Below are 24,544 nucleotides of genomic sequence, written 5' to 3' on the forward strand. Positions count from 1 at the left end.
CTAGCTACACTGTAATTCATGCACAAAAAGAATATACAGTTATATTATACTTCTGATAACAGTGTTGCACAGCTTTAAGTACAAAAGTGTTAAAATAGAAGGCACCCAGTAGCTATGTTCATATTCAAGATTCTAATGTTCAACAGGAGTATTCAGTCACCTTGTAATTCTGGTCCAACAGTAGTAATCAAGGCAGACAGGCTCTTCCCTATACACTGCAACACATCTACATGGGAGGGAGGGATATTCAGTAGTAGTTTTAAAGCTAGGGAGAGGGTAGGCTCCACATATCCACGGAACATTGGTCCTCCAGAATCTGCTATGAGTGCTATAGCATGAAGAGCCCAAACCTAACAGGAAAAAATTTTAACACTTGAAACAAAATATTTAACAGTTTATGACAAAATACACCATATATTTAAAACACTTTAAGGAAGAGTATATACCATACACCTTAAATTAAGATGAAAATTGAAGATTTATTAAAACAAGGTTACTCTTATCTGCCACCATCTTGTCACCTGTCTTCTTATTACTTTCATCAGTCTTTTAATTTATTTCATAAGCAGTTAAAGACTTGCTCTGTGTGTGTGTATCAGATAATATTCATCTAAAAGAACTGTGCTTTATAACTCTGCACACTATTTTCAGGTAGGAACAGACAATTATATGTTAACAAATGAATTGTAAACGAAAAAGTTGACATCAAATATATTAGCATAGAAGCTACTTAGCAGCTGTTTCAGGAAGCTTAAGACGAATAATATTGGAAGCATCAGTCTAGAAGTCAAACCATACTAAAGAAAGCTACATCACAATCTTTATAAATAGGACACACAGTTAATAAAAAGTGCAAAAATTGACAACAATTGCCTCCAGCAAGAAACAAATTTTAAGAAAACAAACAATAATTAGAAAACCAATAAGAACACCTTCACAAAGCAACAGAAACACTGCAATTAATTTTTAATATTTACTCAAAATTTTGTGAGATACAATTTCACAGTATCTAAATAATTCTCACCTGTACAACAGGAGCATTGGTATCATTGGCTAATGCCAACAAGATACTAACACTAGTATTAAGATGTTGGCCTGATCCCATGCCCCCAACATATCGATGTAAACAGCCTAATGTTAGAGAATGGCCCGTACGAGATACAGCATCTCTAGCTGTCTTTAATCTATAAAAAGAAACGTATAAACACTGAAATGTAACGAAATTCTATCAACAACTAACAATTAAATAACATGAAATTTTACAAAAACATTTATGTAAATACATTATATATACAATATAAGCAAAACAATTCTGTGTATAAAGAGCTTCTCAATTGCCAATATATCTGTTGTATCGAAGAACCTAATGTTGGACGGAAGGCTCCATCAGTACGTAACTTCCTATATTATGAATTAATAAAGCATTTTAAAAGCACAAACATTTGCATCTCACCTTGGATGCCCACTATAAACATTTTAAAGTCCACTGAATTCTATGAATAGAATAACTATTTACTGAAATGGAATACTAAAAGCAGCATAGGGTATAAGAAACTCAGTGGAGCATCTTAAAATGGTGAAATGTACATGTTGTAATGAAATTAAATTCCATATAAAATTAGCACTGTTTTCTCAAAAATTACTGCTTTTCTAATCTGTATTGACTTTAAAGGCCACTAAATAAGAGTAAACACAAATGTACATTAAGTGCAAAGGACCCCTGGGTCAGATGCAAGTGAACTGACTAAACTAGTATACGATACTGTCAGAGAACCACTGCTTGTACTATAATAATTAATTACATTTTGTAAATTATTTTGCAAAAAAAAAAGTCAGTAAAATTGTTTATGAATATTTTATAAGGGAGATGTGAAGCAAAATTAATTAGCCACAAAATTATGTCCAGCATTAGTCTGATGTTCAATATCAAAACATTCAGAGTTACTTTTCTTGTATTTGTATTTTGAATTTCACACAAAGCTACTCGAGGGCTATCTGTGCTAGCCGTCCCTAATTTAGCAGTGTAAGACTAGAAGGAAGGCAGCTAGTAATCACCACCCACTGCCAACTCTTGGGCTACTCTTTTACCAACGAATAGTGGGATTGACCATCACATTATAACATCCCTACAGCTGAAAGGGCAAGCATGTTTTGTGTGACGGGGACTCGAACCCGCAACCCTCAGATTACGAGTCACATGCCAGGCTTTACTTTTCTTTAAACCTTATTTCACCTAATATTTAATAAGTTCACACTGCCTAAATTCTAACTTTTTTCCCTAATATATTTCTCTTTCACCAAACCCTTTCTAAATAGAACATTATTACTGGTCATTTTTCCAAATGAATTATAACGACCTCTAAAATAGCCTTTCGTAAACGAATAAGTCTAAAAAACAGGTAATCAATGTGTAGATAACACACACCATTCAATATTCTCACAAATTTTATCACAGGTTAGAGGATCAGTAATGTTTCTTGAAGTTTTGCTAATAATACATGATTCATGATAGCATTATTATACCTATGTCTTACTTTTATGTACACACACACAAATTACACTTCTACCTGAAAACAACAGACCAAAGTTATGTAATATTTTGCTGAAAATAAAACCTCTTTATTAATACAATAAATTGTTTGTTTACTATAACATCCATAATATTTTTAGTTCAAATGTTTTAACATACAATTACTATTGTTATTTAAATTTTGAAAACTGATAAGCAGTCCTGTACTTTACCCTAGAATAATGCTGTGTGGTCTGGAAAGTGTTAAAAAAAAGAGAGAGAGATTAAACAGTGTTTCATGTTATACTTGTCAAAGCTGTGCTGAGCCATCTCTGCAACAAAACGGCCATCACCCACAACCTGTGCCATTCGTCCTAAAGCTTCTCCTGCTGCACAACGTAGTATGGGGTTTGGGTGACTCAAGGCTCCCTGGAGAGAATAAGACATTTTAAAACATGTACATGTATATACAGAAGTGTTGGAACAATTCTTATGTTTAAGCAATTAATGTTTGTTAGCAATTTCATGCTTTAAGTGATGCTCTTCACCAAAATGGCCTTTCCAAGCTTCTACATTTATAAGTGCATTAAACTTCTTAAAGTTTTAAACAGATTACATCAAACAAATCATATATCTTTTTGTTGTGTACTTCCAAGAAAAAAAGTGAGATATTTTAAGAAACTTAACCAATTTCTAGCTTACCAGCACTAAACTAGCAGCAGCCTGCCTCACATCGTCAGGTCCTAAGGGAGTTTTTGTCTCTGCAAGCATCTATCAAAATACAGACATGTAAACTGAACAAGAAAAGACCGTTTTACTCATCAAATCATGAAATATTTTTAAAAATGATAAATTGTTTCAACAACCATCAACATGAGATAACAAAATGAAAAATTACTACAACTATATCTGTCAACATAACATTTCCATAAACCTAGTTTAAAAGATCAGAATGTTTGAAAAATTAGCCAATATTCACTTGGAAGCATTTTCTAGTTTTAATAAATCATGTAAAGAAAGGCATTTTTTCTAGAACAATTGCAAAGTGAATTGAACTTAATACGACTAACACAAAGAATTAATTGAGAAATCTTATATCACTGACATTTGTGAGTACACACACACACACACAGTACAAATTGTGCATATCCTTCAACCATTAAAAACTGTACAACAAAACATTATTTTCTAATGAAATAAAACAAATGCTGTTTTAGATCATACAAATATATTTAACTTGACTAATAAATGCCAAGTTTAATGACTAAAAAGTATGTTAAACAAAACTTACTACTTTTAAACATTGATTCACACTTCAGCTTCATAATTATCATTCAAAAAACACTCAAGTCTTGCTTCTCTGAACATAAAACTCTCACCTTCAAAGCACTAAGAACAGCTGTGAAAATGTTAATTTGCACTGCCTCCTGTCTCGAAGCCTTGGTATGCCTAATACACTGCGAGAAGTGTTCTAACATCTGGAGTCTGTGCTTAACAGCGACATATGGAAATGTCTGACCAAACAGGACAACAGACATGTCAATCACAGCAACTCCTAATGGCAAAGGACCTGGAACTGACTCTCCCTAAAACAGAATGTAAAATCTTTGCTGTCCATTTATAAAGAAATGGAAAAATAAAATACACCAAAAAGTAATAACTAATGGTTATCAAATGTTAGAGATTAATTTTGAATTATATGAAGTATATTTTTAATAAAAATAGAATGTTTTCATTTTTTTTAACAATACAATACTCATGGTGTGCGTGTATGTTTTCCTTATGGTAAATAATAAGTAATGTGTAGTTGTCTAAGAACTATAATAAAAAAAACTATAGCATGTGAAGGAAAATACTTTTTGAATCTGTCTTAAAATTTTTTAATGTTAAGAATACTAAAAACACAGAAAACTTTACACTTGAAATATAAATTCATATACTAGAAAATTTATCATTAACAGTTCAACAGGACAAAGACACACCAATTGTCTTTCTAACAGTTTAACAGGACAAAGACACGTCAGTTCTGTCTTTCTCAATCAATTGTCACCTAAACTTGTGCTTTTTTCATTCAGATTCAGTAATACTTGTTTCATTAAATACATCCAACTTACAGTACAGGCATAATATGAAACTTTTCTCTCTTGTATGGGGTATGTTCCATGATCAGTAAAAGTTAAAAAAATTACAATTTGTTTTTGGAACTCAAAATAAAAAGACTAGAATACATTTCAAAATTAGCATGAATTAACTGATAGTCATAAAGCACATTACACACTATCTACCAGTGTTACCATTTTAGTTTAGGTTCTCCATAATATTACATTACCCAAATGTTCTACATTAGCCCAAACATCCAAGTGCAGTTATTACAAGGCAAATCTCTATTGATAAACTAAACATTTATGCTAAAAATTAATAAAAATTTTCTAAGCAACAATAATGCAAATAACAGAAATTAAGTAACATCATATTGAAATTTCTTTAACACCCCTACCCGAGCATCATGTCATGAGGTTTTAGTGACATACATTCATAATTGTATGAAACTACTTCTTTCCTATACTAATTAGTATAGCATAAAATCATAGCTAATAATAAATATTTTAACTTTAAGTTTTAAATTCATAATTTTTATAAGGCAGTAGTTTAAAAAATCCTAACTTTCTCCTAGTGTGAGAAATTACATTTTCTCTAGCCATCCCTCCTCTCAAATTTATTCACTATTATTTGTTTGCAGTTAAGCACAAAGCTATACAATGGGCTATCTGTGCTCTGCCCTCCACAGGTATCAAAATCCAGTTTTTAGTGGTGTGAGTATTTGGACATACCACTGTGTCCCTGGGGGCCTATTTATTTACCACCTCTTCAAAATACGTATGAAATTTAATGAACATTACTCACTAGAAAAATCATTGTTAATCAAATAAACCATAATTTTTAGTCTTCACTTTTATTTGCTAATAGAACAATCAAATAGGAGATCAGATCCCTCTCCTTCTACCCATCTGTCACATCCTGTCTTCCAGGATTTGTCAATAGTTTAGGAGATCAGATCCCTCTCCTTCTACCCATCTGTCACATCCTGTCTTCCAGGATTTGTCAATAGTTTTCATATGTTTAATTCAATACTGTGAATAACCAATAGAAAGACAAGATTTTCACATATTACACTGTCTTCTGAATGAAGGATTGTCATTTTCTCTGTTAGTAACAGCTTATTTCACAAAGGAAAGACAACTAACTTGGGTGAATTTGTAATATGCTCTTGTGACATAGCTAGAGAGCCAGAAAAGTTGTGATACTTAAGGGAAATTGTCTGCTTTTTTGCATGATATTTTCTATGTTCTTTGATACATTATTTAATGACAATTATTTAGGGCATTACTGCCATTAGTATATGAAGAGTTACGTGTTATAGACTAAATAAAATGTAAAAATATGGATCTCTTTAGTTTAGTTAGGGTTAGATTAGGTAAAATATACATCAATAATATGGTAGAAAGGTTTTACAATAAAAGCACAGAAGCAGCTAGTGAAAAATGTAATTTGATAGTGTAATGTTCCTCAAGTTACTTGCAGCCTACAATGGCACAAGTGGTAGTTAGACATATTCAAAGGGCAATAAAATTTTAGTATAAATAAATGTATACAGTTAAGAGTTGAAATCAACTTTGGATAAATGAACATAGTTTCACTTTACAACTTCAAGTCATTCTAGAAAGTAAAAAAGGATAATTTAGATTTATTTTGATTTTTTGTTGGTTACGAGGTTGGTCAAATTGACTGACTTTGTAAAGAGCTATGATAGAGCAAATATCAGATAAATATATAAAATTTTAATAAAAACAAATATTTGAAATGTATCTGAAAAGTTTTAAAGGTCACAAAAATGATTTTTAAGATGAAGAAAAGTGTTTATAACCTTAACAAGAAAATCACTTTGCATACAAACTACTCTCAAAATAAATACTAAATATATTCCAGGACAAATCTTCCTTTTAGTTTATTAAAAATATTTCATTAAAGTATGATTTTTTTTTGTATGTAAAAGAATTATAATGTTTACTGCATAACTGACAAATTGCACAAAGATATGCACACTGCATTAAAAGTTAGTAGCATCAAAATTATAAAGACTTTGAACAAGTAGAAAGAAGTTTTGTGGTTAGTCAAATCAATGAAGCCCATGTTGAGAGAGTTAATCAAAGGTTTTGAATAATTAAATTTAAGTATTTTGTCATAAAACAACACATTTTTCAAGATAGACTTAATTAAAAACATGTTGAAAGAGTTAATCCAAGGTCTTGGATATTTAAATTTATGTATTTTGTCATAAAACAACACAATGTTTGCAAGGTGGACTAAATCAAAACCATGTTTTAATGAGATACTCACTACTATTTGTTACTTGTGTGATATACAGTTTCTATCTGATACAAGGAAAAGTACAATTTTTAAGCCTAAATTGTTTGTTTGCTGTTAGGCATAAATCTACACATGGACTATATCTTCTCTACCTACTACTAATACAAAACTTGATTTTCAGTGTTCTAAAATATAATTTGCATATCAAACTTTCAACAATCTACCTTTCTTACTAACTCTTTAAATTAGTTTTAACTGGAAAATCACTTATACTACGAATATAACTACCTTTGGCAATGACTTATACAGAGCAGTCAAATCATGTTCCAATGCACCAGATCCTGATGCACTATTTGGTTGGAGCTAAAAATAAGAAAAAATATCATCAGAACACATTCTTGTTTGCACAGAAATGCATTTAAACAAAAGTTACTGTGGTTATACATAATTTTTGGAATATGGTTAGCAACAAAGAAGAAACTTTTGTTAAACTTTTTGCTGATTCTGCACAAAGCAAAAAAGTTACACCACAATTTTATAACTGCTCAAATATTTCAAAACTGAAAACATTTAAATATCACCCTACAAATAGCATAAACACTACAGATAATTTAAGCTAAAAGCGATGCTGTTAGACAATACAACGTTTAAATATCATAAACCGTGTTTTATCAAAAATAATTACAAAACTAATAAAACCTTTTACAGAAATTTAAGCTTTAACAAGTAGAACATTACAAATTATGGCAAATAACCAACACTGGAAAAAAATACAAAATTACTCTAATACTACGTGATACATCTAAAAAGAAAAAATAAATAACATGCAAAAATCAGCCTCATATAATCGTTTAATACACACATCACAAAAACACTCACTACAAAGCAAAATCATATGCTCAGTGCATGCAGGTGAAAAGGACAACTCATTGTGAAGCACATGCTAAAATGCTAAAACAAGAATGTGCTTAATAGTGTTGAGAACGTTTTATTACTCACATTATCCCTATCCAATCTTCTGTTTGGCTCCATCTTCACATGTGTAAGCACAAACAGAAGCTTTTAATAGTTGGTGCAATAGAATCTTTCACAAAATTTTTTGTTTTTACACATTTTTGTGATAAACTTAATGTAAAAGACAAAATATGTTACTACAGGCTAGTTTCTATATACAAAAACACGAGATTGGTTGGGTATTATAAACAAAATGCAAGTTATTAAAATGCCTTTCAAAAACATTCAGTTTGTAATATCTACTATTAAGCTGCATAGAATCATGACACACAAAAATTGATTATTGTAATTTACTATACTGCTAGATTTTTGATCAAACGAGACAAAATTTATATGTCATCTACCTCAAAAAATTTGATATTTTTAAAACAGGTTATTTCACTTAATGTACTAAATATAACTAATATTATCATATATTTCAGTATAACACACGAAACATACACAATATGGAAAAGTAATATATTATTTTTACATATTCTGATAAAACAGTATGCATTTTAAAAACAAGTTTTAGTGATAAAAGTTTAAAGATTTAATTTTCCATTTATTTTTCTGTTCAATTTGTAAGAATAATGGTTCACCTGATATGTAAGTATATTTTTTCTGTTGGTTATACCAGCATATTATTAAAATACTACACCATTTATTCTGCAAAAAATATTACTCTTAGATTATGGTTCTGCTACATTTAATAACCATGTACATATATTTAACACTAAAACACACACACACACACACACACACAATGTACGTACGGTTTCACTTTCAAAATGAGACATCTTACTAAAAATTTAACTTGGCTTACTGTAACAGTTTAAGAGATGGTTTACCATCAAGAGAAACAAAGATCAAATTCCATTATCCCTAAGTTATAACAATTTATCTAAATGCATGTGTGGTGTGTCCCAAGTTTCTGACACAAGTTCGTAGCCATTTTGAACACATCTGACAAATACTATAAAATGACTAAAGGCCTGACAAATTTAAAAGGCATATACTTGAAGTTTAGGCATCACAATATTATTTAATATGCATTAAAATAAACAGCTGGAAACAAGTTCAGCTATTGAAGCTCATATTACTTGTTGAAGATCCATTTATAGAAGAACTATTCATATCATGCCAAGGTAATTTAATTAATGCAACATGAGCAGTAATTCATGATGATGAGAAAACCCACTTGTAGAGAAAATTATATATTTAAAAATGGCTGGTACGGGTAGAGAAAGCACTAGTAGAGGAACAAGCAATGTTTCAACCTTCTTTGGTCATTGTCAGGTTCCTTGTGAACTGTTTTTAAATATACAAGTGAGCAGTAATTACAATGATGACTTGGTTGGTTGGTTGATTTGTTGTTTTATGGCACAAAACAGCTAGGCCTATCTGCACCAAACATCCGGTAAAAGGTTAAAATTGAAGTGAATTTAGTAAAATTAACAAAAGGAAACTAAGGTAAAACAAAACAAAGTGTAAAAAATACATATAGCATAAAACCAATGTTTACATCTAGTCTACAATGTTAAGAGAAAACCCACAGTAATACAAGCTGTGAAAGACTTTCTGTAGCATAACTGTAATTATCATAACTCAGGAGGTGCAGAACCAAAGTCCTTCATGATGAATAGGGTCCAGCATCTTTAAGACTGAGGTCCTGGCAGAGCCATAGACCAGGGATCCATAGTCAAGTTTCGATCAAAAAAGAGCATGATATATCTTTAGCACAGAACATCGATCCGCTCCACAATTGGTGGAAGTAAGAACACAGAGGATATTCAGTGCTCTCGTATATTTGACCCATACCTCCTTGATGTGTGGCATAAAGGTCAGCTTACAGTCAAAGATAAGCCCAAGAACTTTGTCTCATGAACCACAGGCAGCACAACTTCACCAATATGGAGTTCGTGATCAGGGTGAATACCCTGTTGGCAGCAAAAGTGCATGCACATGGTTTTACAGAGAGAGAGGTTAAAGCCATTTGCTGTGGTCCACATCAGTAAATGATTGAGGGCAGTATGTAGTTGCTGCTCAATATACCTCATGTTCGACAACAGACAATAAGAGGGAGTTGTTCAGTGATGGCATTAATCTTGTGATACACAAAATACAGCCCTGATGGGCTCCAAGTTCCTAGAGTAAAGAATGGGAAAGAGTCAAACCTACATGAACTTGGAATTGCCTGTCCAAATGGACATGTGACCATACATATGGAGGTCTCGCAAAATGCCATACCTCCATGTTGTATCATAAGCCTTCTCAATGTCAAACAATATTGATACAAGGTGTTGTCGTTTAAGAAAATCTATTTTGACTGATGTTTCAAGTTGAATCAGGTAGTCTATTGTAAAGTGCTGTGATTAGAACCTACACTGGGTGAGTGAGAAAAGGTTGTTTGATTTGAGGAACCAAACAAGACAAGCATTAACCATCCACTCTAAGGTCTTACAGAGATAGCTCATCAAAGCAATTAAAATGTAGTTTGAAAGAATCTTGTGATCCTTCCCATGCTCAGAGAAAGGTAGAACAACAGCATCTGGAAAACATTCTCTGTCTGATCCAGTTCAAAACAATCAGATGAATAGCAAGAGAAGCAGGAGATAGATGATGCAGCATTTCATAATGTACATCATCAGGTCAAACTGATGTACTACCAGACTGATGAAGGGCCAGTTTGAGTTCTACCAGTGTAAAGGGACAATTATAGTCATAGAAACAATCAGGTTGAAGGAAAAGAAGTGATTGCTCTGCCAAAGTCTTGATGGCTGAAAAGGTGGAGGAAGAGGCAGAAGTGCTAGATACCTGACAAAAGCTTTCACCTAGAGTATCGGCAATGCTCCAGGTATCAGCTACTAGCCATCAGAGAGCAAGATCAAGAGGGGGACAAAATTATATTGCCCACTGACCTTTTGAATATTGTCCCATATGACTTTGGAACTGGTGGTAAAAAATATGCTGGTTGTGAACTTAATCCAAGATTCCTTCTGGTTCTGATGCCTTACTTACTGAGCATATGCTCGATCCTGCTGGAAAGCAATGCATTCGAGAGTGTGGGATACCTGTGAAAAGTATCCCAGGCCTGTTTTGAGCCTTCCATGCCATGTGGCAGGCAGGATTCCACCACGGACGAGAATATCGTTAGAAAAGTGTCCAGGTTTTAGGTATAGATTGAGTAGCTGCAAGTATAATACAGTCAGTTACTGCTGCCACACAGTCGTCTATTGATGGCAGGATCAGGTTCTGTGAGAACAGTGAAAGAGGGCTAGTTTGCATAATCCAGGTTCCACCAGGGCACAAGGTTTGGGTGGCATCAACCATGGCAAGTCTCCCTCAAAATTATAAGAAAATGATCACTGCCTCATGGATTATTGTCAACCCTCCATTAAAAATGGGAGAATAATGAAGGGGAGCAAACAGAGAGATCAATAGCAGTAAAGGACTGACTAGGTGCATGAAAATAAGTAGAAGAACCAGTATTGAAAAGAGAAAGGTTGTGATCAGTAAGCATACACTCTACAGAGTGATCCCTCCTATTAATATCAGCATTTCCCCAGAGGGAATGATGTTCATTAAAGTCCATCATGATGAAAAAAAGGAAATGGCAACTGTTCAATGAGAGCATCAAGTTCTGATTGATCATATGTCTCTCCAGGTGACAGGTAGAGAAAACAAACAGTGATGGTATGACTCAAGGAAACACGGATGGCTACAACCTCCAAGGGTGTGTCAAGTATCAAAGACAGAGTGGGCCATGCTAATTAACCAACAGTGCCACCCCTCCATGCACTCATCCATCACACAGCCTGTCATTTCTTTCCTGTAAGGAAAGACATGTAGGATGGTAGGAAGCAATCAGTGTTTTGATGTCATCCAGATTAGAACGTAAACCTCGACAGTTCCATTGTATCAAGGTGGCCATTTTTATTTATGTGTAGGCGAATTGGGCAGAGAACCTTTCTGTTTACAACCACGTCTTTTTTCTTTACTGTCTTTATTCGAGGGAGGTCTATCGATCTCCATGGATCCTGCCCTGGGTCAATTGGTTAGGTCTTTGCTGTTGGAAGAGGATTCCAGAGAATAAGGACGTGAACAAATGATTGTTTTGCATCTTGGGGTGGGAGAAGAAGATGTATCTGAGGAAATGCCTGTACCCAGAACCAAAGGAAGTGAATCTTGGGATTTGCTGGAATATATACAAGGGACAGAGATGGGTATTGAAGTTGATTCATCAACTTTTTTAACCATGGAGGTCAAAAGACGTTTCATTTATTTTGATAACAATTCTTTCGGAGGCATAAAGAGATCCATTTGCACTCCCACTGTAGTAGCGGAACGAAGTGCACCAGCATACATCCAAGATGAAGTGGTGGACAGCAACTTTCAAGCCTCAGGATATGCAATGTTATAAATCATTTCCAAACACTGTACCTCTATTTTCTCCATTCATTTTCGGCAAGAACGAAAGTAAGATGCTCGAGAGCCATTGCAAATGACACAATGAGAGTTCGTTTCACACTCATAGGCATCATGGTCCTTACCACCTCAACGAGCACACGTCAAGGAACCATGACATGATGTCTTCGGGTGACTGAACCGCTGACACTGGAAACATTGGAGAGGGTTTGGAATGTATGGCTGTACCCCGCAACAGAGATAACCTGCCTTGATGGCAGCAGGTGGATGTGGCGATGGAAATGTCAGAATGAGGATAATGGTTGGCATCTTAATTTCATTTTGCAAGTGGAGATACACCTCACTGCAGAAACTCCTTGAGTGGAGAAACCAGCGAGAATCTCTGACTCGGAAAAGTTCTTCAAATCCCTCTCAACAATAACTCCTCATGATGAATTCAGAGTAGCATGAGGTGTAACCTCAATAGGTATATCCCTGATTGCCTTTGAATACATGCAGAGTTCCCTGTGTTGAGATGTGGATGTTTCCACCAATGTCACCATATTGAAGCTTCTTTACTGACTTTGGAGAGCCAGCAACTCCCTCTAGTCCCTTCTGAATAAAAAAGATTTGTCTGAAAGAGAATGTAGTATCAGAAAATGAGGTACAGGTGTTACAGATGTTGAAGATTGCTGCTCATAATTTTGTAGATGTGGACATTTACCTATAGACTGTTTTTTTCACTACTTTATTTAAGTTTTTATTTGGGGATCCATAATAAGAAAAAGGAGATTTCGGTGCCCACTGACCCCACCCACCAGGGAGCCCTACGAAGGGGACACACTACAATGTCAAGCAAGGATACTGCAGCAACACCAGGGTTTCATGAGCACTATACCCAAACACCAGCATCAGATACAGTATCCACAAAACCTGTTGAGAACATCCAACACTGGTACTTGGTTGATCCTAGTCTAAGTGGACCAGCCGATTGACCCAAGGGGCCACCCTTCTACAGGAATTGAATGCCAAAGTGGTGTATTAAGGTTAGACCCCTCAACCACCAGGATCCTCTCCCCCTATTCATGGGTCACCATGCACGGCAAACATGTGGGTGGATGTTTAGATCCCAGAGGAGGTAAGCTGAAAGAACAGAACCTTCCCTGGGAAGCCCCCTCACCACATACAGGAATCCACACCGAGGGGACATAGCTAGTATCTAGCTGATATGGTTCATGGTGATTTACTGTAGCTAATGGCTGTCTGATAACATTAGCTAGAAATGTAGAATGTTAAGCTGCAAACTGTGACCTCCCTGTACCCACAGGGTTAACTCTAAACTTTAATATGGTATAAACAAATGCAGAACAAAGGAAAAATTCATAAGTGGTTTGAATCCTAATTTGTATAGCATAAAATCTTAGCTAATAATGCATATTTTAATGGTATACAAGTTCATAATTCTATAAGTCAATATTTAAAAAATACTTCAGTTCCCCTAGTGTGACAAATTTTCTCTAGGTATCTTCTATATTTTATCCATCATCTATTCAAAAAGTAAGAAATTAAACAAATTATTTGCTATAAATTCATGACATTAGAAAAACATGTAAATTCAAGAAGTCTCAACAAAAATAAAAAACCCTATAACCCAAGCTCTTTCTAAAGACAGATCTTTCACCTTCAAAAGCAAACAGGAAATTTGCCTCTGAAGAGGAAAGGTCTAACTTTTGAAAGCTCTCGGGTTATATTCATTACTCACTACAATATCTTCATTGTTCAGACAAGCCATAATTTTTGTAACCATCAATTTTGTTTGGTTACAGAGCAATCAAATAGAAAATCAGACCCCTTCTGCCACACTGACCTGTCACATACTGTCAGGATTTCTTTATAGTTCTCTCTTACATATAATTATACATTATGTATAACCAATAGAAAGATAAGGTTTTCATCTTTCAAATGACATATTACTTTGTGTTCTGAACAAATAATCACCAATTTCTCTGTTAGTAATAGCTTCATTCCCACAGAACAGGTAATGACTGGCTTGGACGAATTAGTAATGGCTTTTGCTACAATTACTATAAAAGAGTAGGGTGTAATCATGAGTGAGTCAACAGCAAAAACTCTGGTAAGCATTTTTTGTTTTTCATGTTCATTCTTTATTCATTATTATAAAAGCAACTAAAATGTAATTATATAGATATTTTCACATTAGTTGAGGATAGATTGCATAAAGTAAATAGCTAATAATATAATAAAAATGTTTCATAAGGCTTGTATGCAAGCAGCCAGTGGGTAAGGTAATTTGATAGCGTACGTGAGCTCCATGTTACAGTTATTTACAATTTATATTAGTACATATAGTAGTCAGACACATTCAAAGAGCAATAAGGCAATGAAACTTAAATATATGTAGATGTATACTGTTACAAGTTTAAAGCAACTTAGGGTAAATGAATACAGTTTCAACTTACAATTTGAAGTCATTCTAGAAAGAAAAAGGATAATTTAGATTTTTATAAAGGATGGTTTATAAGTTATTATAGAGAAAATAAGAGACAAAAATACTAAAAACAAACATTTGAAATGTATTTAAGAGGTTTTGTAGATTATGCAAATTAACTTTGAAATGATGAAAAGTTCAAGCATTTCCCTTAAATTATGTACAGGTTTTAGATGTAAATTTGTTACAGTACCATATCAAGTAGTTATTAATGATACACAGTTTTGAAAAGAGCTATGAATAAAGTTTAAATGTGGTTGGATAAAGAAGAAATTAGCATCTCATGTAACAGTAAACAGGTTTAAAAGGTTTTTTTTAATTTCTGTAGATGTTCATTTTATTTTTTAATTGTGAAAGTATTTGTGTGTTAATGTGTTTAAAATATTTACAAAATGTGTAAGCTTTCTTCAATAAGACAACATCAGATAATCTGAAATGTTTGTTCAGCAACCTCATTATTAACTATTAGCAATTAGCAATATGATTATTATTATTATTATTATTATGATTATTATTATTATTATTATAAGCAATTAATTCATCAGGTAGAAAGTGTCCAGATTACTAACAAACAAATTTTAGCAAAACATTTTCTGACAAAAAATGTTTTTTCACAAAACTTGCAAATGACAACGTTTAAAAGATGCCCATCATATGTCCTTAAACCAAAGGTAATTTGAAAATTACTTTAGAAACGAAAAAAAATGAATGAAAAATAGTAAGATTACTAACCACGTAAGTAATGAAAAACACTTTATGAAGCTAGATTGAGGATTAATTTGCTGGCATTACATTGAATAATTATTTATTTATTTTTTAACAGTCATTTCCTATTAGTAAAAATGTGATGGGATTTCACTTTATAATCTGTTCACAACTGAAAGTGCAGAGCATGTTTGATAGCAATTACACTGTTTATCCACAACCTTGTATAATAGAGTTAATCTTCTGCAATTTTAGCAGCCGTAACAGGTACACAAGGAGCATGATATTAAAGAAATGTAGGAGAAACAGGATTATAAAATCAAGCATCTGTGAAAATTTTAACTCATTCCTTGTCTCAAATAAACCTGTTTTGCTATTTATAATTATTCCAGAAAAATAAATCTCAAGTTTTTTCTAAAACATCTAGTTTCATATGTAATCAAACCATGTTATTTTAAAATTCCTTCTTGATTTAACACAAAGTCTAATAATTTTCTGTATAAACACAATACACAAAAGCACAAGATTATTTATGATTTGAACAACTAAATGGCTCAGCATTTCCCACTGTACTACTTGTAAAGTAGTGCCTTTCATTCCTACTCTATATTCTCATGTCCTCTGAGAAATTTTGATGTCTAAAAACAACTCTTAAGCAAAAATTATCTGGTATATCTTCAATGACAAACATTAAGTAATTGTTAGGTACTGGTGGTGTCATGAAACTCTAAACAAGAAACCTAACTATTAGTTTTACTGATATCAATATAATTGAACGTTTACTCAAAAGTGCAGAGCACATTTAAGCAGCTTATACCATTAAAAGATGGTTAATAAAAGTTTAGGCAGAGAATAGCACAGTACACTAGACTGGAGATAATGAAAACTGTTAGTTTTAAGATGACATATCAAGCACATAGCAGATGCAACTCACAAATCTCTACAATCAAGGAGTTGAGTGGAAGTTTCTAAATACACACTGAGAAAATTTGAATATTATACAAAACATTTATTTAAATTTCAGTTTTATTTAAGAACTAAACATGGTAAAACTTCCCATTCCTTTGTTAAGTAAGTTATATTTGGTAAGATTATTTCCAAGATTTACCAAAAGGTCAATATCTATTTCAAACTTCAATACCTAAAAGTAAAATAATTGTGAATTTCCTCTCATATAATGTTGCATTAATTTTCTAACTACAATCTTCAAAGATCACTCTACAATATGTTATTAGTAGACAAAGCAAAACTGAAATTAAACAGATTAACTCAAAACTACAACAACTCTTGAGGTAATAAACAACTGTAGATAAACCTACTCAAAAACTTTACTTTTGCTGGGTATTAACTTCAGGCTAAACTACTGTTTATTAACACTGACAATGCTAATATTTCCCCATGTTTGTAGACTAAAATAACTTAAGGTGTTTTGGTGAGAGAGAGAGAGAAAAAAGATAAAACTACATATCTGATGCAGTTTGTATGTGCTAGTGTTAATTTGGAACAGTAATGTTCTGTAAAATAGTAAATATGACATTATGTAACTGCCATTAGTTCATTTACTTTATCTTAATTATGCTTTTTGATAATCATTATCAAACCACCTCTATGCCAAATTAGGCAAAAAAAACAACTAAAAAAGTACAAGTTTTACTATTTCTAGTGGAATTTCTAAATTCTATTTTCCAGCTACCATAATAGTCAGCTTCTCTAGACCTTTTAATAGATCTGTTTCAATGTCTAAGTTGGTAGTCTAGAAAATGTTATTTTATTTGATTTAAACACTAACTACATGGTTTATTACAAAAAGTTTTACCTGGTCCTCAATAGCCTTGTGATCAGTTTCTTGCAGCCAGGACCCTAATATTACGCTATCATCAGTGTGGCAAAGGCTTCGAAGCAATGACGTAGTAGTATTAGCTGGGTTCTCAGTCAGGGTAAACTCAGCCACTAAAAGCCTTAAAAGACTGGTGTAGCTCCCTAGAAAGGAAGTTTGTCCAAAATGAAGCAACTTGAGTATCTGAGAATTCTAATTCTCCCCTGTCCCCTCAAATCAAAAGACAGAGAACAGATTGTATTCAGCATTAAGAGGCACATTCTGCCAACCTTCTTGTGGGATGGGTAATAACACTTTGATTAAAATAAAGTACAAGACAACATTTTGACTTGAAGATGACCTAAGAAGTTTGAAATGCTGTTCTGTACACAAAAACACATTGAACGATTTGTTCAGGACACACTGAAGAAATCTAGGCACTTCCAAGTTTGTACACAGATGTATCTTTTTTCTCAACATTGCAGGAAATGAAAATATTTTATTAGATCCATAAAAAACAGCTGTAAATTAAGTATCTTTAGACAGGTAATGTAAACAGTAACTCTAAACATATGACTTATTAGGTAAGTAGGTATTTCATGTTTATTGGCATAAAGCTACTAGGCTATCTGTGCCAAACAAGATGTAGTGCACTCTAATGGTATATGGAAATTGAGGTACAAATACATAAAATATGTAAAATTAAGACCTGCCAGGAAGACTGAAGCATTAAGTTCAAACTTGCTGTCAGTCACCTGAAGTTGGTCAAACTAAAATTAAAATGTGTAAAACAAATTATGCTAAAACAATACATAGTCCAAGAAAAAACCTTAACTTAAAAAGACCAATGGCTCTTAAAAATGTAAAAACATGAGTGAGGCAGCAAGTATCACTTATGACATTGGCTAATGTCAAGGGCAAACCTACCTTTAAAATATGTTTAAAATTGCGTCCTCATTCTTGGTTGTAACGACAGCATGATAATAAAATATGTACGATTGTGACCTGAGTGCCACACAGACCACACATTGGTGCATCAGTACCAGATAACAAGTGGTGAGTTAAAAAACTGTGACCAATGTGTAGCCAAAACAACTTCCTAACTTTGATCTTTACAGAAACAAGATGGCCAAAGAGCTAAAGAAGACTTGATTTGAAAAAGCTTATTATTTTGTTGCTCACTACAGGTCAACTGGTGTAGTCAGATTTTGATAACTGGACCATAGTCCATGTAAGGAACAGGGATGGTAGTGATAGAGCCAGAGCAGATGGACTTTGCTGCTCTGTCAGCTAGCTCATTCCCACGAATACCAACATGACGTGGTGTCCAAAAAAACTGGACAGAGATAGATGATAGAGAGAGATGGGCCAGTTTGTTTTGGATATTGATATGAATAAGATGGTAATTAATATGGAATCATGTCAGGGCCAATAGACAGCTGAGTGAATCAGTACAGATCGTACAATTCGTATATTGCATAGTTTCAATATGATTCAGAGCAAGAGAAATGGCATACAATTTAGCAGTGAACACAGAAACTGTAGAGAGGATTCTGTGTGTTACAATTAAACTGTAACAAACCATGACAGAGCCTACAGTCACCTGATTTTGAACCATCCATATATATGGGAATAAATGGATTGTTTGAAAGAAGTTCAGCATATAAAGAGCGACATTTCTAATCGGGAGTACCGGCCTTCCTCAGATGACTCAAAGATATGGTTACAGTTGGGGATAGTAATTAGCCATGAAGGAAGAGGCTGAACTGTTGATACTGCTATGCTATTCAAAGATACATCCAATTTTTTCTGATTGTGCCCAAATACAAAGGCTAAAAGGAACAATGACAGATTTTCTATTATAGAAAAATATGGTGCACTGAGGATGGAAAATACAACCCCAAGTAGAATGCTGTGGTAAAGAACAAAGTTTGGAAGCATACACAAGAGACAGTTGCAAATGGCAAATATACAAAGGGGGTTCATGGGACTCCACATACAAGCTTTGGACTGGAAAAGTACAAAAGGCCCCACTGCAAAGCTGAAGCCCCTGATGATGGATAGGATCCAGCATTTTCAGTGTTGAGGTTCTGGCAAAACCATAAAACACAGACCCATAGTCAAGTTTGGATCAGATAAGGGCACGATAAATTTTAAGCATAGAGTATCGATCTACTCCCCAAGAGGTGAAAGAGAGGACATGAAGGATGTTCAGTGCTCTTATACATTTGACACGAAGTTGCTTGATACGGCAAATAAAGTTTAATTTACAGTTAAATATAAGACCTCAGAACTTTGCCTCAGGGACGACAAAAAGTACAGCATCATCAATACAAAGTTCTGGATCTGGATGAATACCCCATTGGCAGCAGATACGTACACAAACAGTTTCAGAGAGAGAAAGCTGAAAACCACTTGCTGTGGTCCACTTAAGTATATGATTGATTGCAGTTTGTAGCTGCCACTCAATAAACTTCACGTTTGATGACTGAAGTAATATGTGAAAGTCGTCCACATACAGCCCATTTGCAACAGTGAGAGGGAGTTGTTCAGTAATGGCATTAATCTTTATCATGAAAAGTGTGACACTCAGAACACAGCCCTGAGCGATTCCAAGTTCCAGTGGGAAGACACGGGAAAGTGTTGAGCCCACACAGACCTGAAACTGGTGGTTCATTAAAAAATGCTTAATAAAAAGTGGCAAATTGCTACACAATCCGTATGAGTGAAGCTCTCGCAAAATGCCATATCTCTATCTTGTATCATAAGTTTTCTCTAAGCAATACAAAATAGAAACAAGATGTTGTTGCTTCAAAAAGGCTTCTCTAACTGATGTTTCAAGGCAAATTAAGTGGTTTATCATGGAAAGTTTACTTCGGAACCCATATCAAGTGGGTGACAGAAGGTTGTTTGATTCAAAGAACCAAACAAGATGAGCATTAATCATCCTCTTTAAGGGGTCTTAGTGAGACAACTCGTCAAAGCAGTGGGATGGTTATTCAGAGGAATCTTTGGATCCTTCCCAAGTTTAAGAATTGGGAGTACAACAGCTTGACACCAAGCATCAGGAAAGCCATTCTCCTGCCATATCTGGTTAAAGAATGCCAGGAGAATAGTAATAAAGGCAAGAGAAAAGTGGCATAGCATCTCATAATGTATATCAACAGGTCCAACTCATGTATTGCCAGACCAATGAAGCACAAGTTTGAGTTCCACCAGTGTAAAAGGGCAATCGTAGTCACAGGAATGATCAATCAAAAAGGAAAGAGGCAAATGTTCTACTCATGTTTTAATAGCTAAGAAGAAAGGGAATGAGTTTGAAGAGCTAGATACATGAGAAAAACATTCACTCAAAGTATTGGCAATGCTCTGAGCTTCAACAACTTCATAACCACTGGATATTAAGATAGAGAGATGGGGGCAGAAGTACACCATCCATTCACTTTCCGAATCTTGTCCCATATAACTTTTGAACTGGTGGTTGAAGAAATGCTGGAGGCATATTTAATCCAAGATTCATTCTGGCTTTGACATCTAACTTGTCAAGCCTGTGCATGGGCTTACTGAAATGCAATGCAGTTTGTAAGCATGGAATATCTATGAAATTTATCCCAAGCATGTTTCTGAACTTTTTGTGTTATAGAACAAGCAGAATTACACCAAGGGCAGGAATAACGTGGACAATACAGTTAGTTACTGCTGCTACACAATCATCTATTGATGATTTACGTACGATAGATGATAGGATCAAGTTCCAAGAGAGCAGTGAAAGAGTGCCAGTTGGCCTGGTCCAACTTCCACTGAGACACACAGGTCAGGTGGCACTGACTATGGCCAATCTCTCTTAATATGATAGGAAAATGATAACTACACCATGGATTGATGTCAACCTCCCAAGAAAAGAAAGTGAAAAGTGAAGAGGAGCAGATAGAAAGCTCTAAAGCAGTAAATAACTGACAATGTGCATGAAAATAAGTGTAAGAGCCAGTATTAAAGAGAGACAGGTTGTTTATTCAGGAGCACATGTTCTATAGCATATCCCCTCACATCAATACTAGAACCACCCCAGAGGAACTTATGCCTATTTAAATCCCTCAAAATTAAAAAGGGGTTGGCAGTTGCTCAATAAGGGTATCAAGGTCTGAGGGATGATAATTTTTTCCAGGGGTAAGGTACAGAGAGCAAACAGTGATGGTATGACCCATGGAGATGCAGATGGTTACAGCCTCCTAGAGCATATTCAATGACAAGGACCAGGTGGGCACATGTTATTTAGGTACAAGAAGTATTGTCAAAGTTTGACTGTATTAGTAGATTTTAAAAATGTTTCCTATAAAGAAAGACACTTGGGATGATAAAAGTCAATCAAATCCTCAAATCCTTGATGTCATTCACATCTGATTGAAAACCTTGACAGTTCTATTGGATTAGCATGGCCATTTATCTTTATTTTGGAAGAAAATATGGCACAGAAACCTTCTACTTGTGACAGTACTTTTTTTCTTTACTGGATGTGGGTCAGTCACTCTCTAGTGATCCTGCTCTGGATCGAGTAAGCAGGTCGGAGTTCATAGACATACATTTCAGTGATTGAGGACGTGAATGAATGGGTTGTTTAATTTTTGGGGTGTCAAGAGAGGAAGACCCCGTGGAAACACTTGGGCTTGAACAAGGTGAAGTTGGGCAATGACTGGAAGATGTGGTAGTGACAGAGATAGAAGTAGATACTGATTCATTAACTTTGTTGATTTTGGAGGATACTAGATTAAGATGCACTCTTAAGGATTCTGTAGGAGGCACAGAAAGGTTTGTCTGGACTCCTACTGTAGTAGTGGAATAGATTACAGCAGCATAAGACTGAGATGGAATTGGAAATAGTAATTTCCAAGCTTCTTGATAAGTAATATTATGACTATCTTGAGATGTTGTACTTTTCTCTTTCACCCATTTAGGGCAAGAAATAAAATTGGAAGGATGTGGACCAATACAGTTAACATAATGCAGTTCTAGTTGGTATTCAAAAGCATTATGATCTTTAACAGCACAACAGGCACATGTTAAGGAACCACAGAAAGATGTTTTCAAGTGGCCAAATCGTTAACAATGAAAACATCTAACAGGGTTAGGAATATAAGGCCGTATTTTACAATTCAGATATCCTGCCTTGATTGTGGTAGGAGGAGATGATGTAGTAAATGTTAATATTAGAACATTTGTCAGCTCCATAATCCCGTCTCTACAAGTAAAAATTTGGCACACAGTTGTAGCACCTTGGCTGGTGAAACACGTGAGGATCTCTGGCTCTGGAATAGTTTTTAAATCCCTCTCAACTATAACTCCTATAGAAAAATTCAAAGTAGAATGAGGAGTAACCTCAATGGGTATATCCCCAATGGCCTTCAACTGTAAAGAGGAGTTTGGAATGTTGTGATGAAGCTGTTTCCACTAAAATGTCCCCACACCATAATTTTTTTACCAATTTAGGTGAGCCAGCAAGCCCTTCTAAACCCTTCTGAATAAAGAAATGGAGACATCTGCCCTAAGTGTTTTTCAGTAAAAGAATGTATAATTACAAATTGTGGGACATATCCAAGTTGTGAGTTTGACCGTGGAGCCCGAAGATGGGACCAACTACAGTGCCATATAAGGTCACTGTAGCAACTCCAGGGTTTCATGAGCACTATACCCAAACACCAGTATCAGACAATGTCCACCACACCTGTTGAGGATGTCCTAAGCTGGCCCTCAGTTAACTCTGGCCCAAATGGACTAGCTAATTAATCTTGTGGACCACCCCAAAACTGCCCATCTTCAGGAATTCAAGCCCAAAGTGGTGTGTTGGGGTTGGACCCCATCAACCACAAGGATCCTCTCCTCCCCATCACAGGACACCATGCATGGCAAACACACAGGTGGATGTTTAGATTCCAGAGAAGGTAAACTGAAAGTACAGAACCTTCTCTGAGAGGTCCCCTCATTACAAACAGGAATCCACATCGAGGGGATATGACTTGTAAAGTTTTATCTTGTATGCAAATTTTTGTCAAAACTTAATGCATAAAAACAAGTATCTGGAAATTGCAACACTATACTTCCAACAATACAAAAATTATTGTTGTAAAATAATATCAATCATCCCTCTCATCAGACAGTTGTTAAACAAATCAAATATATTCATTGGTCAATTGCGTGATCTGAAATTCAAATGGTTTCTCCATCCAGTTTAAACCCACAAATGAACATTCAGTAGGTGCTGGTTTACATCTTTACACTTCCTGACATTTCACTCCAATACATGAAGAACAGCAAGACAGCCTAAGCTTAATGCAAGCATAACTGTAAAACATCCATAAACATTTACTGAAATCTAGCCATGATTCACAAACAACATGGAGAACTTTAAAATTCACAATTTACTCCAAAGTGGTGACCAAGATAAGATTCTTCAGGCTGAAGACTAAACGTTGCGTGAGATGCCTAATTTTGATACTTTGTAACATATTTAGACACAAAAACAAAGTTTCATTTGCTAAAGGTAATTTTCGGCAAACTTTTAATCACTTTCTTAAATAATGAAATTAGCAGCTCAAATCATAAAATATTCATCTTGTGAATTTCTACATAAAGTCAAAAATAAAAAAATACTACAACTTATTGCAAACATTCATCTTTGTATCACACTAAAACAAATATATTTTCAGAAAATAGAGCCATACCTTCATACGACTGGGCAGGCAAGAGTATTAACACTTCGTAAAGCCGTAGTCTCACCATTGCAGCAGCTGCTTTCAAGTGTTGTCCATATGACTTGATCAGATTTGTTAAGCTATATTTTGTACATAAATAACACCCATACATAAGATATTATTTTTAAAGTAACAATACAAATAATTCTTTCCATTTCTAAATGCAAAGTTAACTTTTAGTTTACTGCCTGCTATTCTGTTTATCCAATCTTCATTGTTTAAAATGACAAACTTATTCCCATGTAAAAATAGTCCTGTGAGAATGCTTTTCCATTTTGCTGATTCAGAAAACAAGATTTAAATATGGTTACTACATTTATTCTACAACTATAAAAACAAAAAAATTATTCAACAGGTATGACAAGTGGAAGCAGGGTTGGATTCAGGTCAGATGGGACTTGGGGCAGTAGAATAGTACTTGGAGCCCTCTTATAAATATAACTGTATACAATGCATAAAAAGTTCAAAATTTCTATTTCTTGGGGCCTTCA

The 24,544-nt window shown here is 34.4% G+C and overlaps 1 protein-coding gene across 15 annotated transcripts in view; it reads right to left on the reverse strand.

The window, feature by feature from the left end:
- The window catches only part of LOC143231153 (HEAT repeat-containing protein 5B), an 82,003-nt gene that overhangs the window by 26,750 nt on the left and 30,709 nt on the right, over nucleotides 1-24,544 (reverse strand). For 12 of the 15 annotated variants that reach the window (XR_013016797.1, XM_076465802.1, XM_076465800.1 and 9 more), the window contains 9 exons: nucleotides 24,024-24,133; nucleotides 17,308-17,471; nucleotides 7,877-7,909; nucleotides 7,166-7,240; nucleotides 3,889-4,095; nucleotides 3,212-3,280; nucleotides 2,817-2,938; nucleotides 1,025-1,184; nucleotides 161-350 (listed from right to left, as the gene is read on the reverse strand). Coding sequence is in view for 14 of the 15 variants with exons in the window: in XM_076465802.1 (XP_076321917.1) it covers nucleotides 161-350; nucleotides 1,025-1,184; nucleotides 2,817-2,938; nucleotides 3,212-3,280; nucleotides 3,889-4,095; nucleotides 7,166-7,240; nucleotides 7,877-7,909; nucleotides 17,308-17,471; nucleotides 24,024-24,133 (1,130 nt within the window). In the remaining variant the exon portion in view is untranslated. The remainder of the gene's footprint in view (nucleotides 1-160; nucleotides 351-1,024; nucleotides 1,185-2,816; nucleotides 2,939-3,211; nucleotides 3,281-3,888; nucleotides 4,096-7,165; nucleotides 7,241-7,876; nucleotides 7,910-17,307; nucleotides 17,472-24,023; nucleotides 24,134-24,544) is intronic. The other 3 variants (XM_076465805.1, XM_076465807.1, XM_076465798.1) reach the window with 1 other exon arrangement.

This window comes from Tachypleus tridentatus, chromosome 10 (genome assembly GCF_004210375.1).
Source record: "Tachypleus tridentatus isolate NWPU-2018 chromosome 10, ASM421037v1, whole genome shotgun sequence".
NCBI lineage: Eukaryota > Metazoa > Arthropoda > Merostomata > Xiphosura > Limulidae > Tachypleus > Tachypleus tridentatus.